Source organism: Saccostrea cucullata, unplaced genomic scaffold (genome assembly GCF_032062105.1).
Source record: "Saccostrea cucullata isolate Sc308-1 unplaced genomic scaffold, CSIRO_AGI_Scuc_v1 ctg7011, whole genome shotgun sequence".
NCBI lineage: Eukaryota > Metazoa > Mollusca > Bivalvia > Ostreida > Ostreidae > Saccostrea > Saccostrea cuccullata.
In genome coordinates, this window is record NW_026931325.1 from 29,864 (window position 1) to 47,385 (window position 17,522).

Sequence of the window (17,522 nt, forward strand, 5' to 3'; positions counted from 1 at the left end):
GTATTTTATTTGTGGACTTTTGAGTTTAATTTTATTGAAAGTAAAGCTAATACCTTAAAATACGTATCATGGAAAGGACTTTCAACCCGTCTATCTTTCATAAATAGAAACTCCATGTTGTTTGAATATTAATATCCGGTGATGTTTTAAAATACCTCAATGTTGTTTTTCTGACCTGTGACAAAATGGTGCGAGATAATGCAAATTTCAAACTTCTTCATCGGCCAATGACAGAAAAGTTGTAAAATTCCTGTCAGGGATATGAACTTCTAATCACTAAAAGGTGTTTGTCTTGACACAGAGCCAAGGTTATTCTGTTAAGATCAATGTCACTGACAGAAGAAATATTTTCTTTACTACGCTATGAATTAGTAAATGAAAATCATTGGAGGTTCTTACTTGAAACATACATTACTTATAATTGGAGGTTTTGTCATGACCCTGATCAAATGTCTTTCTGGCAAATCAAGGTCACTGACAAAGAAAAAAAATGTTTAAGCATAACTTAAAATTTACTGGAGGCTCATGCTGGGAAGAAATGTTGTTGACATAAGAAAATGCAGTGACCTTGACCCAAGGTCTGTACTTCCTGTCCACAGCTCCAACGGAAGACCTACTCGTTGCTTTGCAACGAGCTCAGCTCTAGTTAATCGTTATTTCCGTCCATCTGTTTGTTACACTTTAGGTATACCCATCTCTTATCCGCAACTCCTCTGACACCACTGAACAAATTTTTCAAAGAATCTTTATCACATATTGCCGTTGTGCTTCTTCTATTACTTTTTCATCATACATATATTTTGGGTTTCCCATTGCAAAACATGCACACTGCCATTATATTCATATTAAAGGCGGTTGATCATTTATATCACTGCTCACAGTCTTCAAATTTGTAATATATTTTTCCTTTGCACCTTTACCCATGTGTTATGAAAATTTCAGATTATTTCGCAGGAATAATATCAATGTTGATAAAATGTGGATTTTAACACAGCATCCTAGGGCCTTTTAAGAGTTAACAGGTTTGTTATATAAAACTTCTCTGTGAATAAAAATGTATTTCAATTACACGAACAGTATACATGGAGTACGTCAGAACTTAATCTTTTTTAATATTGTGAAGAAAAGAGCAATACCAAGTTAAAAACAAATATTTATTGACAAAACATAAAAACAGTGGTATATGTGAGAGTTTGTGTGCGTACAAATCATCTGGTATGTAAATGAGGTTTTCCTTTTACAAAAAAAAATATACTTCATTTTGTTGTTTTTAATCGCGATTTTACGAAAACCTTGGTGTCCGTTTTAGGTTTTAATACTAGTTTTACCGCTTTTGGCAGGTGATACTGCTGATTAAATAATAAATATGCATGTTTTCTCAAGTTTTTATGCATTAACGAATTCAATTAAACCAAGAAAATGTTCATGAAAAGTTTGAATAAGACTAAATTTAACGTTTGCCGTCAGTATGTAGAGTTGTCGTTCGTATCTCTTTCAGTGTATGACGCTACACTAAAAATGAGTTCCATTACGAAAAACTTTCATGGTTCTTTATAATTTAGTTTTACATATGTACTTTGAACGAAATCTAATATTCAAAATAAGATTACTTTATCTTTACATTTACTTACAATATGAAAATTAGATTAAATCAGGAGAAAATGACATGAACTATTTGTCGCGGATGTTTATGCATGTTTTCTGTTGAATATCATCGGAGTAAATCAGCCAACACAGTAGCCTCGCTTTCGTCTCTATGTAATCAACACAAATTACTGCGCATGTTAAATCCTGATGACCATGGGAGATTGAACATAGTTCAACTCCCAAAAAGCGTAAACTGTCCCAAGTTATGGTATATCGTATAACATAAGTTGAAATAAGCTTCATTCCTTATAATTTAATTTCAGTATAGACAATGATACAAAGGCTTCAAATATAGCATATTTTAAAAGTAACGTCAAGCGGAGTAATACGTTTTTGACGTAACTCATTGTGACGTAGGCAAGTTATGTTATACAATATATTATATGTTTCCTCTGAATGATTCAGCCAATGAAATTGCTTGATACAAGTGAAATTAAATTATTATATTATGACGTTAAATAAAAATGTTATGACAAAAATCTACGAACTTTTTGAATAACCCTCGTACTTGTGTTTTGTTAACAACGTTTTTTTAAATTTTCAAGGCGAATAGTAAGAGGTTATAGATTATAAAATACATAGTATTGGGTCTTACACTAAAGAACACAACCATAATATATGGTCAAAGGTTCAAGATTATCAATCTTCAATATTCTACGTCTTGTTTTACCGTCCAAACATTAGCACAGTTTAAAATAAATATAGTTCATCTTAACAGAAGTGAACATGCCAAAAGTCAATTAAACATTCAATTACAGTATACCATGTGAATAGGAAATCTGATACTTTAAAGACTCACGTGAAAGCAGTATGATTGAATTAGATTCTTAGATACGCTAAAAACTTTTAAAGAAAATTTAAATCATCATTTTTCTCAAAGTTCTATAACATGATAACTCTGACTTTTCTACACTCTGTATAACCTTTCCTGACAATGCATGTACGCTTTTTGATATCACAGACAATTGCTTCTTCACTAAAACGGAACTCGAAAATTCTCTCATCTTGTGTTTGGTCATCAACAAAATAACTACGTTAAATTAAGGAATCAATGTCTAGTTAGTATAGTATGCCAGGGCATCAACGATAGTGGGAAATATGGGATAATTTGTATGCCGGGCGAAGCCCGAAATGCATAAATTATCCCATGTTTCTTACTATCGTTGATATACCTGGCACACTATACTAACTAGACAGTGATTCCTTATATTTCCATTTCATTGTGAAATAAAATTGTAGATTTAAATTTTAAAAATGTAGACATAGATTAAATTACACGAGGACTCCCATGCCAAATTCAATAGTCCTCGCCCACTGATATCAAACACAAAGAGATTTACATGCATACCGGTATTTGGCCTCCTTAGCGTCAGATAGACAGATGTGCACGAGATTTGCATCAAGGATGATGGTGTTTTTCATGAACAACAACGAAATTCCAATTTTAGCAAGATATCCGTAATGTTTCTGAGATTAATCAACTTGTTCCTTGTTAAACATTTATATTTCCTGTAATAGAAATAATCAAAAATTTCATTTCGGACAATTTTTTGCAGAGATAATAACCATGTGTTATAGAAAAAACATTATTGAACAATCTCGCACTGAATACATTTAATGAACCTACGAACGTCAATATCTGAGACCATGAATCTTATCTTATTTCACATGTCTTACTCTCAAGAACAATGAAGTTTCTATGTGTTATCATAGTTTTATTTTCTTTCATAATTGAATACCTGGAAGGTAGGTAACAAATTTGTATTTCAAAACTAATATTAGACGTTTATTTTTTGTGCTCCTTTTTCAAAATTTTTCTTTCAAATTTGTTCAAAGGTTGTCATTTGGGATGGATGCAGTTCCAGGAAAAATGTTATTTTTTCAGTCATACGACGGCTAGCTGGTTTGATGCAGGGGTAAGCGATAGATTCAGAAGGCCTAAATAAGTAATGATTGCTAATGAAAACTAATGTTAATAGCATTGGACAGTTTGCAACACATTGTGTTTATTCCTTTATATTAACTTATTTTTGCTAGATTACATGTAATCTGAATTAAGATGTCTTCAGCCTCTCATATTTTTAGGTTGAGAGTTGATGTCATTTTCACTAAAATAAAAAATGTAGGTCGTTATTACGCTTATTTTAATTAACACTGTTTATATCGATTAAAACAGAGCATAATTTCCTTCAACAGAAAGAACTACGAACTCTAACTCTTGATTCCCGCCTACATTTTGCACACATTTAATTCAATATTAATGGCAATTTGACCATTAAATCTTTGTTTAATACAAAGAACAGTTCTATGGTAATTGATTAATCATTTTAGTTCTAGCGCTAGATAGTAAATTATCATTATTTCCAGCTCTTGAAAAAAGGGGGTAGACGATATTTTCTAGTGAAATCGAACTTTCAAGAATCACCATATTTTGAAATAGTCTTAAATATGATAAAATGTATCTCATATCTTTGCTTATGTTTTACGCAAATAAATAAAACATACATAAATTATTAAAATACAATTATTTAGTTGTAAAATAACTTTAAATTTGGTGAAAAATCAGCATTTTTTCGTTTTCTGTCAATAAACATATGCCCCCCCCCCCCCCCCCCGTGAAACACAGAAAGCTTTGGCATAAATTTGTTAAATGACAGTCCATATTACCTGTAAAAAGGAATTTTTGTTTCACGGGGGGAGATGTATTAAAAATATTTTCCGTTTTCCGTTGATTTCTATAGTGAAAAACACAAGTTTTATCAAAATTATAGAGTTATCTCTCTTTGTATCCCAAATAAGTAACGTTTTATGAAAATTCATATGAATATCTATAAAAATTCTTAAAATCATTCGAATATGTTAACTTTTGAGAATTGACTTAGAGGTAGGCGGGAGAACAATATACTATCGTTCGTAGTTCTTTTAAGAAGATGTAAAATGCACAGTAGTTCAAGTGTCAGGTTTTTAATTCTTATCCATTAAAAATCATCAAATCACGGAAATAAGAAAACCTATGTTTCCATTACGTGAAAATGCTTATTTGAATGAAAACAAATAAAATAGAATTATTGCCATGTTTATCATTTTTTAAAAGAAATTGTTAATTATACAAATATACTTCATGTATTTTTAAAAAATACATTCTTTATTTCAACTAATAAATGACATCTCTAAGAAATGTTTATCTTTATCATTGGTTAGGTAGGTAACGTGAGGTGAAGACACTTGAAGGGATCTATATAATGTATGCTAATTCAAAACAAATGGACTGTTTATTTCCTTTCAGGGGGCATGTGCACAATTCCACTCTAAGCTAGCCGAACAATGAACAATCCTCTGTTAAAAACTAATGTCCAAATACATGCTCTGCGCCTCTTCACTTTATATGTGAAGCTGATTTTCCGTAAGATATGAATAGATACATAATTCTGTTTTATAATTTTGAGACCAATTCTAGTATTTCTTGACAACGAAAGAAAAAAGTAACACGTAATTATATTCTTCTCCCTTGAAATGGTAATATTCATTTTGATATTTTTTTCTTTTATTTCTTTTCATTGAAGATCTGATCCAGGGAGTATAATTGGTTAAAGACTACTCTGTAACTGTTTAAACCAAACAAGAAACAAAGGAAAAGGGTTACTTTTGTATTCTATTACATATGCATTTATAAACCAGAAGTCTCTGTCGAGACTGTAGCTCTACTGGTTTGTACTTATAACAAAGGATGAGAAAAGAAGCCATTGCCATCAGACCAAAACTGTAGAGGGAGTGGCGTTTTAAAGGAATTTCACAGACATTTCTATTTTTAGTAACAATGGCAACACCGTTCATCGAAATCAAAAACCGATGCACTATTTTATTTATCTTAATGTAGTCTACTTGTGTGCCAAGTTACAATGTATATTGAAATCAGATCAAAATTGTAGGAGGAGAAGAATTTTAAAGGAATTTCACAGAAAATTCTGTTTTTAGTAACCATGGCAACACCGTTCACCGAAATCAAAAACCGTTGCCCTATTTTATGTATCTTAGTGTAGTCTACTTGTGTGCCAAGTAATATTGAAATCGGATCAAAACTGTAGAAGGAGTAGCATTTTAAAGAAATTTCACAGAAAATTCTACTTTTAGTAACCATGGCAAAACCGTTCATCGAAATCAAAAACCGATGCACTATTTTATGTATCTTAGTGTAGTCTACTTGTCTGCCAAGTAATATTGAAATCGGATCAAAACTGTAGAAGGAGTAGCATTTTAAAGGATTTTCACAAAATTCTATTTTTAGTAACCATGGCAACACCTATCATCGAAATAAAAAACCGACGCACTATTTTATGTATCTTAGTGTAGTCTACTTGTGTGCCAAGTTATACTGAAATCAGACGAAAACTGTAGGAGGGGTAGCGTTTTGAAAAATTGTTTAAAGACAGACGGACGGACGACGGACACCTTACTATCGCATAAGCTCTTCTGGTCTCTGACCAGTAGAGCACAGGCACTTGTTTCTGTAATAAATGTTTGACCCATAGTATAATAATAACACAAGGTATCTAACTCCGATTTACACCGAGTACCCCCCGAGGTCAAAAATTTATTACAGAAACAAGTACCTGTGCAGTAGAGCTAAAAATTACTTAATAAATTCTTTCATTTTACAGGGATTTGAAACTGCTGCTGCGTTTCCACGGAGATCTCCTCTCAATTGACTGCGCTTCCACGGAGTTTTCACGGCGTGTTAGGAGTTTTCACCTCGCATTCACGGCGTTCTCACTGCGCTGGCGGCGTTCACATTTACGTTCTCAATCCGTAAATCAATTCTCAATCAATATCAAACATGGGTATATATTCAGAAGGAGTGTTGATCTTTTTTGTTTAAAAATTCAAGTTACATGATGAAAAGACTTCTATTCATGACAAGAATTATAATTCTTAATTAAAAATTATCTATTTGAATAATTAAGCACTAAATTAATACTAGTTTTATTATTAAAATCCTCCTTTTTTCAATTTTATCGATTCAGATGTATTGTTATATTTTCTTTGATTTCATTATGAATGTAAATCTGAAAAGTTATTCCAATGCAACGCCACTGAAACAAAAGAATAAATTCAAGTGTAATTTTCTCTTCCTAATTTTACTTTAATGCTCCTAGTGCAACAAATATTTGAATTATTGCTGATGAAATATGAGGCCATTGTTCTTGTTTTGTAGGCTGGCTGACAACGCTCTAACAACGCCGTGAAAGCACATTATGATGGCAAACAGACGCTGTAGACACTCTAAGGGAGCGCAACGATCGCAGTGACAACTCTGTGTTGTCGTTGTGTAATAGCAGTAAACAAATAACAAGACGATTAATCGCATTACAAGCGCCGTAAAAGCGCGATAGAAACGCAGTGCCATCTCCAAGGACTCCTTGACATGTCCGTGGAAGCGCAGTTTACTATTACTGCGTTCGTGCCGCGATCATGATCGTCTTCACAGGGTTCCTACGTAGCTCCTACTGCCTTGTTGGAGACCTCACCGCGCTCCTACGGCGATCACACTACGTTTCTACTGCGCTCTTATCAGGCTGCGGTCACACGGCGCGTACTTTGTGCAAGCCCAAAGTGATCGCCGTCCCCTGGCGTTCTAGGAGACCCTATGCGATCCTACCACGTTCAGTGGAGATATTGCCGCGTTGCCATGACGCTGCAGGAGACTCTACTGCGATCATCTCGGCGTTTTGCATTTTTTATGGACGCCGTGAGGACGCAATCCCGGTTTGACAGGGGTTTAAGAACGCAGTAAAAACGTAGTATGGTCGCCGTGGTATTGTGATGACATCAACAATAACACAGTTGGAGCTCCATACGAACGCCGTGAAGACTCACATGATCGCAGCGTGAACGCAGTGACAATAGACTGCGCTTCCACGGAGACCTCACGGAGACGTCGCGGAGTCCTTGGAGATGTCACTGCGTTTCTATCGCTCTATTACGGCGCTTTTAATGAAATTTATTGTCTAGTTATTTTTTTGACTGCGATTACAGAACGATAACACGTTAATGCCTTGGCGTGTCTACAGCGTCCGTTGGCGATCACAATGCGCTTTCACGGCGTTGTTAGAGCGTTGTCATCCAGCTCACAAAACATGAGCGATGCTCTCATGTTTGATGAGCAATAATTCTAACGTATTTGTTGCACTATGTGCCTTAAAGTAAAATTGAGAAGAAAAAATTACACCAGAACTTTTTCTGTTGTTTCAGTTGTGTTGCATTGGAATAACTTAAAATTTGTAGCAGCTTTTCAGTGCGTTTATTTTTTACATTCATAATGAAATCAAAGAAAACACATGTACAATAACGCATCTGAATCGATAAAATTGAGAAATAAGGATTTTAATAATTAAACTATTAATAATTAAGTACTAAATTATTCAAGTAGATCATTTTTGCTGAAGAATTATATTTCTTGGCATGAGTTTTCATCACACACTTGAATCTTTAAACAAAAATGTTTTACGCTCCTTCTTTCTACAGTATATCTCCATGGATGAGAAACGTATTGTGAACGCAGCCAGCGCAGTGAGAACGTCGCCAACGCGAGGTGAAAACTCCTAACACGCCGTGAAAACTCCACGAAAGTGCAGTCAATCGCGAAGAGATCTCCGTGGGAACGCAGTAGAACGCCGTGAGAACGCCTAGAAACGGGTCGGTTGCCGAAGGGACGCCTTGACATCTTCACATTGTGAAAATTTTACAGAAATTTGTGCACGACGATGTATAAATTTTTACAACGCCGCAATGACACGGAGTGGACGCAGCTTGGTGTGACAAGGCCTTAATGGTCGCATATAGTGCGTACGGCCCAGGGTAAAAAAGGCCATAAACTTTTAAATATAGCGTTCAGATTATTTTCCATATATAGTAATAAAAGAAATAAGATTTAAATTTGTCCCAAATAAAGCAGATATCTTCTAATATCTTCAGAATCGTTTACAATAAAGACAAACAGTAAAAATACAAGGTAAAACCCGCAAGAAACATGTTTCAAAATTTGACTGAAAAAACGACGACAGCCATCCGAAAATCATAAACTTACGTTCTAAAATGGTTCAAAAGACGTGAGAGATAAAATATCTATTCAAGCATCTTGAAATTATTGGAATGATTTTAGCTCATTGATTTGAATTTGGTAGATACGTTTCTTCAACGGTGGGTGAAATTTTGGAGACACAACAAAAAGTGGAAACCAGTGGTGTGTGATGAGAAGAGGGTATGTCCTTATTCAAGCGTTCTCAGCTATGTTGTGTTTGTCTTCCAAATTTTATACTAATTCTTAATAATTTACTTAAAAACGGAAAAGTGAAAAAAAAAATATTGATGATGGTTAAACTTAAACCTAAATCAATGCATGGAGAATTAAGGGAGGAAAACATGCAAGGGAGTGTAGATTGCAAGATGGTAAACTTACTCTGTCGAACATGCAATTTCCTAATCTCTTGTTCCTTCGTCTTTTTTCACTTGTTCGATCTCATTCCTAAGCATTGTAACTCTCGCTCAAACTGTATTTCCCCAAGATGTTTCTTTTTCATCAAGGGGTTGTTTTTAAAGCGTAATATTCCTGCCGTCTACCGTAATCAGTGCAGCTTTTGAATTTTGAAAAGAAAAAAAATTTCGATGCTTCAATAGATATTTAATCAAAGTCATTTATAAAGGTCATAAGATAATATGTCATACTAATTTGTATGTTACTCATCGCATAAGTTATTTTATCAATATATGCTCCTTAAACTGTTTTACATGTACATGCATTCAATCGTTAAGAAATTTCTTTAATTGTCCTCTAGATCTGTTTCCATATTCAGAATGTTTCACAAGTTCATGCCAATTGCGAACTACAAGTATGTATTGTACAATGCAGATAGCCATTATTTTTTTTTTCTTTTGATTTTTTGTTTTGTTTTGATTTTAAAGAATATATCGAATGATAAAGCCTGGATCATAAATAAATAGACATTCATTTCTTTTTTCAAAAGTTTTTCATTAGATTTAATATAATCACAATAAAATGGCGGAAGGTTTCAGGTTATCTTATCTGACAGATAAGGTTATTGTTTGACAAACTGCATTTCTTAAGTTCTTTAAAGAGACAATGGTATTATGGGTTTTAATTTCAGTGCTTTCATTGTCTTTCATAAGGGGTAAGATCGTTCATTAATATCTTAATATGTTCACTCTTATAATAAGCAAAATTTTGCATCTTGATCACTAATACTGTAACAAAACTACATGTAGTCATATGAGTTACTGCTTAAAAATGGCTAAAATTGGAGCATAATAAGATCACGCAAATTATTGAAAGAATAAATAAGGGACAATAAAAAATAAATGAAATTTAAAATATGTCATATCAAATTAAAAAGTTTTTACGAGGAAAAATATTGATGTGTTGATCCTTCTATCAATAAAAGTAAAAATATTTAGTAATGAAAATCACATACCACGATTTCAGGTTGCTTTGTTGGATGGTTGCCATTCCAGGACAAATGTTACTTCTTTAGCCATACAACAGACTCTTGGCCAGATGCTGGAGTAAGCTACACATGTGCCTTCTCGCTACAAAAACAATAACTGAACTTTTTATTTGTAATTCCACATAAAGACAACTTTTTTAGTCAACAAGTCGTATTATATATGATTTAGATAAGCTCTTACATAGGTCAATCCATAGATAGATCGACTTCACAGAAAACATATCAACCGAGCACGAAGTCGATATAGCTGTGTACGAGTATATATTTACCCAATAATATGGCTACATTTGTTATAAACTATACAGTGCATTACCCGATATTTTTTCAAAGAAATTAACAAATTCATAATTATAGTTTTATATGTTACACGTACCTATTTATATTGAATGTTTTACCCCCTTTTGTAGCCAAACTGGGCTTAATTATTAATTAAAGTCATGATGTAAACAAATTTGAATCTACAATATACAGATGCTCACTAGTATATTATACCTTCACTTTACATGAGAATTTAATTGATTTCCAATTTTTCATCATAAAGGGTTTTACTGTCTAATAAAATCTTTAAACAATTTTAACCTCTATCTAGTGTGTTTGTTGTATATGTGGAATTAAGCTTTGATATTAAATAAAAGATTTCACGCTCGTTCAGATTTCTTTACAACATGTTCATGAAATACAATTTCAAACATAATCTGAAATACTTAAATCCATTTAGTTTTCTTTCTGATGTAAATATATTTCAAATGAAATTGTGCATTTTATGTAAGATTTTCTGAAAACAACAACTTCAAATTATGAATAACGGTTTAATCAGTATTTAAGAAGGATGAATTTTCATGGTAATCATGGGTAACAATCTTAGAGAATTTTAAACCATTACCTAGTTTTCATTCCAAATATGCTTATTTTATTTGAAACAGAGTACTTGTACGCAACTTGGATCTAAACTAGCTGAACCAAGAACAATAGAGGCGGCCAGGTTTCTAATCAGCCACAGTCAGAGTTTAGGTATAGTTAGCTTTTATACTTACTTTATATGTGTGACAGCAATTTTAGGAACGCCCTGAAAGTCAAAGGAAAATTACACCTATTGTTTAAAATCAAAATGGGCCATGAATAAGGTGAAGATAATGTACAGTAATCGGTTTGAATAAAAGACAAACCATGCAAATCTGTGAAAAGGCCATGAAACACGGAGTCCAGCTGCAGGTAATTCCAGAGGAGGGATTATGAGCCTTAAAGGAGTAATCATCCCTGTTGACCCATCACGCCTTACTTTTTGCAAGCCCTCTGTATAGATCAGGTATATAATGTATAAATAGTATTGTTTCATTCCGTAAATTCCATAATTGATTAACAATTATTACTCAAGTAATTGAATTGAGATGAAAGGAACTCAGTGAACTTCCAGTGTTCAGTGTACATTTTTTACTTCAAAAACTTTCTTCAATGCATGACTTCCACATTCCTAATAGATAAAAGTTTCTGGATGGGGATGTCAGATTTAGTGGAGGAGGATAGATGGGAGTACTCTTCTACACATGATCGTGTAACACTTGACTTGTGGCAGCCTGGAGAACCAAATGCCCATACGGATCAGAATTGCATGGTTATGTGGCAGCCTTTTCACGGCAAATGGGGAGATAATGTTTGCTCTGAAAAGCTTTACTTTGTTTGTGAAATAGATAACGGGTAACTACATTTACTGATATACGACAACATTTTCACATGTAAATAGTTCATTATAATACCAATTGTTATAAATACTTTAACCATTCAACTAATTGCAACCCAATTTTTACTGTTTAGACTGGGCTTGGGAAGTTGACGCTTTATAAGCCCCAAAGCAGTTTAATAAAAATGTCAAGGCTCGGGGAGAAAAAACTATTAAAAAAAAAAAAAAAAAAAACACAACGGGTTGAATAAAAATCATATCCAACCACAGATATTTTTATTAGATATGTTTCATGCTTCGCATTCAATGTTTTACGTTGCTTCTAATCTATATAAGGAAACTTTTTTTTGCTTTTATAATTTCAGAGATCCTCCCCAGGTAGTTGGATAAGATGTATGGTGGACTTTTGTGATAAACATATTAAACGTTTACAACTGCAACATCAAGAAATTGTATTTTTTCCTCTCTCATAATCATATCCGACAGTATGTGTTGACTAGCATTTTGTACCTACATGTATCAAAGTACAGAATAGAAAATTAAACGTCACCCAATTCATAAATCACTTTTCATTTTCCAAGCTAAGGTCCCATGGCTCGAAACCTGTCAGTCAGATACCGGGAAATCAGAGCCGGGGTAGATGTAAAAGGGGAAGAAAGCAAACAGTGTTCAATCTCATAAATCCAGTCAACAAAACGAGTTGGCAAAAAGACAAAAACACTGACCCCTGTAAGCACAAGAGTTGGGATCAGATAGGAGGTGTTGACCGAGCACACCAGCTGTACTGATCGGGTACTCCAAAGTCAAAGTATACTATTCAGCTTTGTTCTTATAATGTACTGACTTGATTTTTCTTTTAAATCATCCTCCCAACGCAGTTGGAGGGGATATTGTAACGCAATCATTTGTGTGTATTTGGAGGGAGAGATGGGGTGGGGTGGTCTGTCCTGTGCGAAACAGAAGTGACGTAATTTGTACCAGGATTGATGTCGAATGTTGTCTTGATTTATAGGTGCTCTTTGCGCAACGTCGATCATCCCCTCCAACTCTTTTGCGAGAGGATAATGCATAAATTTTTTTTTGATTTTACATGATTCAAACGCTATTCTTAAACAAAAACATTCAATTTTTAGGTCACCTGAGTAAACTCAGGTGACCTATTGCTATCCGTTTTCGTCCGTCGTCGTGCGTTGTGCGTTAACATTTGAACATTTTCAGCTTCTTCTTTGCAACCACTGAACCAATTTCAACCAAATTTGGCACAAAGCATCTATGGGTAAAGGGGAACAAAAATTGTGAATTTCATGATCCCTGCCCCCCTGGGGCCTGAGGGGTGGGGCCAAAACCACTAAAATTAATGCAATCTTTAAAAATCTTCTTCTTTACTCCTGGTCATCAAGCAGTCAAACTGTTTGCATGATTGTAATCAACAATGAGTCCTCTACAAAATTGGGAAATTCATGGCCCTGGGGTCAGGGGTTCTAGTGCTAGGGCGGGGCTAAATAAGTAGGTAGTGAAAATGCATTAATTCTTTGAAAATCTTCTTCTCTGCTCCTGGGTATTAAATAAACCAACAAAGAACATAGTTATGATGAGCAAGAGTACCTCTACCAAAATTGTGAATTTTATGGCCCCAGGGTCAGGGGTTCTGGTGTTAGGGCGGGGCTCTATTGATTATATAGTGAAAATTGATTATATAGTGCCTCTAACAAAATTATGAATTTTATGGCCCAAGGGTCAGGGGTTCTGGTGTTAAGGCGGGGCTCTATAGATTATATAATGAAAATACATGAATTCTTTGAAAATCTTCTTCTCTGCTCCTGGGTATTAAATAAACTAACTAAGTGCATAGTTATGTTGAGCAAAAGTGCCTCTACCAAAATTGGAAATTTTATGGCCCCAGGATCAGGGTTCTGGTGTTAGGGCGGAGCTCTATTGATTATATAAATTAATTAATTATAAATGACCAAATCATGTCTCAAATATTAATGGAACGATGAATACCAAGATGAATTGTTTTATATATATATATATATATATATATATATATATATATATATATATATATATATATATATATATATACTAAGTTAACTTCAGGTAAAAGTTTATACATGTATCTACAGTATAATTATACATGAATTCTTTGAAAATCTTCTTCTCTGCTCCTGGGTATTAAATATACTAACAAAGTACATAGTTATGTTGAGCAAAAGTGCCTCTACCAAAATTGTGAGTTTTATGGCCCCAGGGTCAAGGATTCTGGTGTTAGGGCGGGGCTCTATTGATTATATAGTGAAAATTCATGAATTCTTTCAAAATCTTCTTCTCTGCTACTAGGTATTAAATAAACTAGGTACATAATTATGATGAGCAAGAGTGCCTCTACCAAAATTGTGAATTTTATGGCCCCAGGGTCAGGGGTTCTAGTGCTAGAGCGGGGCTCTATTGATTATATAATGAAAATACATGAATTCTTTGAAAATCTTCTTCTCTGCTCCTGGGTATTAAATAAACTAACTAAGTGCATAGTTAAGATGAGCAAGAGTGCCTCTAACAAAATTAAGAATTTTATGGCCCCAGGGTCAGGAGTTCTGGTGTTAAGGCGGGGCTCTATAGATTATATAATGAAAATACATGAATTCTTTGAAAATCTTCTTCTCTGCTCCTGGGTATTAAATAAACTAACTAAGTGCATAGTTATGTTGAGCAAAAGTGCCTCTACCAAAATTGGAAATTTTATGGCCCCAGGATCAGGGTTCTGGTGTTAGGGCGGAGCTCTATTGATTATATAGTGAAAATTCATGAATTCTTTGAAAATCTTCTTCTCTGCTCCTGGGTACTAAATAAACTAACTAAGTACATAGTTATGATGAGCAAGAGTGCCTCTACCAAAATTATGATTTTTATGGCCCCAGGGTCAGGGGTTCTAGTGCTAGGGCGGGGCTCTATAGATTATATAATGAAAATACATGAATTCTTTGAAAACTTTCTTCTCTGCTCCAGGGTATTAAGCAGATGAACTACCTATATAGTTATGATGGACAAGGGCCCTAATCTTCCAGAATTGTGAATTTCACGGTCCCAGGGTCAGGGGTAACTTAGAGGGGAAGGGGGGTGTACTTATATACTGAAAATGAATGAACGGTTTGAAATCTGCTCCTTGGTATTAATCAAATATCAAGGCTTAAGGGTCAGGGGTTTATGTGTGGTAGGGGCACTACTGATTATTGCTGAATATTACTGATTTAAGTTGAAATGCATTTTTAGTTCCCCTACCCTGGCTATGGGCATTAAGTAAACAAACTAAGCAACTGCTAAGTTTATTGTTATGATGATCAATGGTGCCTCTTTCAAAATTGTGAATGCCATAGCATCTGGCTTAAAACATGAATCAAATTCAATCACTGGAAAATTGTTGCATAATGCTCAGGTGACCTATAAGGCCCATGGGCCTCTTGTTTAATGACTGTATTCAATGCATTAAAATGCATACACAGATCATTTGCATTATATGCCGTGTTTGTTCATGACTGATACCTTTCAATTCATGAGCTTGAATCTTCAACATCCAGGTCCGTAGAAGGGATCACATTCTTATTTGGTGGCGTTGATATTTTTATCTAATTACGATTCTATCGTAAATTTTGAAGATTATAAACTTAAAATTAGTTTCCGTGCCTTTTTAAAGGATACAAAATTGATTTATGTTAAAGCTGTAGCAGAATGCAATGAGGGAAGCGGGCTTAAAACCAACTTAACCAGTTGTAACCATCTGGAAAGTTCTCAAGTACTTTAATATTCAATTATAAATTACATGTAAATGTACTACAATTGTGTCTCTAACATTGTAAAACTACTGGCAGTTAACAAAATATGCTGTATGAATGCTTAATAAATCAGGATTCTTCTGAAGTTTTCTCTCTCCAGTAAGAAATTTTCAGAACAATTAGGTAACAATCTTTATTATCAGTTTAATTCATATAACATGAAGACAATTTCTGAATTCAAAATGACCTTTTATCAACTTTGGTTGAGCATCTTTTTCTGCAAATCAATGTGGTAACTCATTATCAAATAAAATAATTTCAATAAATTTTAATGTGTTGATTAAATTGTGAGAGTTCATGAAATTTGCTTCAACAAGCAATGAGTAGATTGCTGTGAGAAGAGTGTTATTCTTGAATGAAATTTATGAAGAAATTTGTTGAAATAATAATACCCAGCAATACACTGTCATAAAGTCACACCAACACATAATATTCAGCCTTGAACAATTAAAAAAGCAGAAAATTCTTAACACAATCACTGGTAGTGTGTGGAATTTAAAGGTTGAACAAGCTATATAATGGTTTGTAGATAGTTTGCATAAACACATGCAAACACAAAAATTTTAATATAAAATCCACATATCAAGCTTAACAATAATTATAAATGACCAAATCATGTCTCAAATATTAATGGAACAATGAATACCAAGACGAATTGTTTTTTTTTTATATACATACTAAGTTAACTTCAGGTAAAAGTTTATACATGTATCTACAGTATAATTATCCAGATTTCTTTCTATATAAAATTTATGCAATTTTTTTTAAATAGTACTTTTACATTTTAACAAATGTAAGAAGAACTAGATGAGATCTCATTGTGAACAACGAGTGGGTCTTCCGTCCGATTCTTGATGAGATGAGATAAGATTTTGATTGAGATTTTTTACAATGATAATATTGCAAAGAAAAACGATTTTGCTGCTGTTATGTTTTAATAAAAATATTGAACGTTAAATAGTCATAAATTCGAATTCTGACCTCCTTGGCCCTTTATATGAGGGGCCAGCCCTTTCTTCTTTAAATCATCTTAAAGATCTTAGGATTTTGAACAATTTTTGTTCAACAACTATTCAGAGATTCTTTTTCGTTTTCGAGTTATTTGCAAAAGAAATATTTAGGGGCCAACCCTTCAACTCCCTAATGGGGACATTAAGCGAAAAATAAAAGGTTGCATATTGTTAAGAACATTATTTTAAACATCTTTTGTTCAATATTACTTATCAAAATATTTCTCTCTTTTGAGATATAAAGCGACAAAGATTTAGCATTCTGGCCCCTTGTGGCCCCGAAGTATATGCCATACGACACAAAAATCATGATATATAGTTTTAAAGCGCTTAGATAAACATTTATGCTTCAGTAATGTATTACAAAATATTTACTCATAAAGAATTATCCATTGAAGTATTCTGGCCCCTCTTGGCCCCTAATTTGAGCGCCCAGTCCCTTTTTCTTCATTTCATCTGAAAGCTCTTAGGATTTTGAACACTTTTTGTTCAACAACTATTCAGAGATTCTTTTTCGTTTTCAAGTTATAAGCAAAAGAAGTATTTAGGGGCCAACCCTTCAACTCCTTAATGGGGACGTTTAGCGAAAAATGAAAGGTTGCATATTGTTCAGAACATTATTTTGAACATCTTTTGTTCAATATTACTTATCAAAATATTTCTCACTTTCGAGATATAAAGCATCAAAGATTTAGCATTCTGGCCCCTTGTGGCCCCTAATTATGTACAATACGACATAAAAATCATAATATATAGTTGAAAATGGTTGAGATAAACATCTATGCTTCAGTAATGGATTACAAAATATTAACTCATAAAGAGTTATCGATTAAAAACT

General features: G+C 33.7%; 1 protein-coding gene across 1 annotated transcript; it reads left to right on the plus strand.

Moving 5' to 3' along the window:
- Nucleotides 1–9,706: 9,706 nt before the first annotated feature.
- LOC134232202 (C-type lectin domain family 17, member A-like) lies at nucleotides 9,707–12,282 on the plus strand. The gene is made up of 5 exons (XM_062714151.1): nucleotides 9,707–9,833; nucleotides 10,145–10,224; nucleotides 11,090–11,177; nucleotides 11,645–11,861; nucleotides 12,210–12,282. The coding sequence occupies exons 1-5, from the start codon at nucleotides 9,785–9,787 to the stop codon at nucleotides 12,232–12,234; spliced, it is 459 nt and encodes a 152-aa protein (XP_062570135.1). The 5' UTR covers nucleotides 9,707–9,784; the 3' UTR covers nucleotides 12,235–12,282.
- Nucleotides 12,283–17,522: the final 5,240 nt, after the last annotated feature.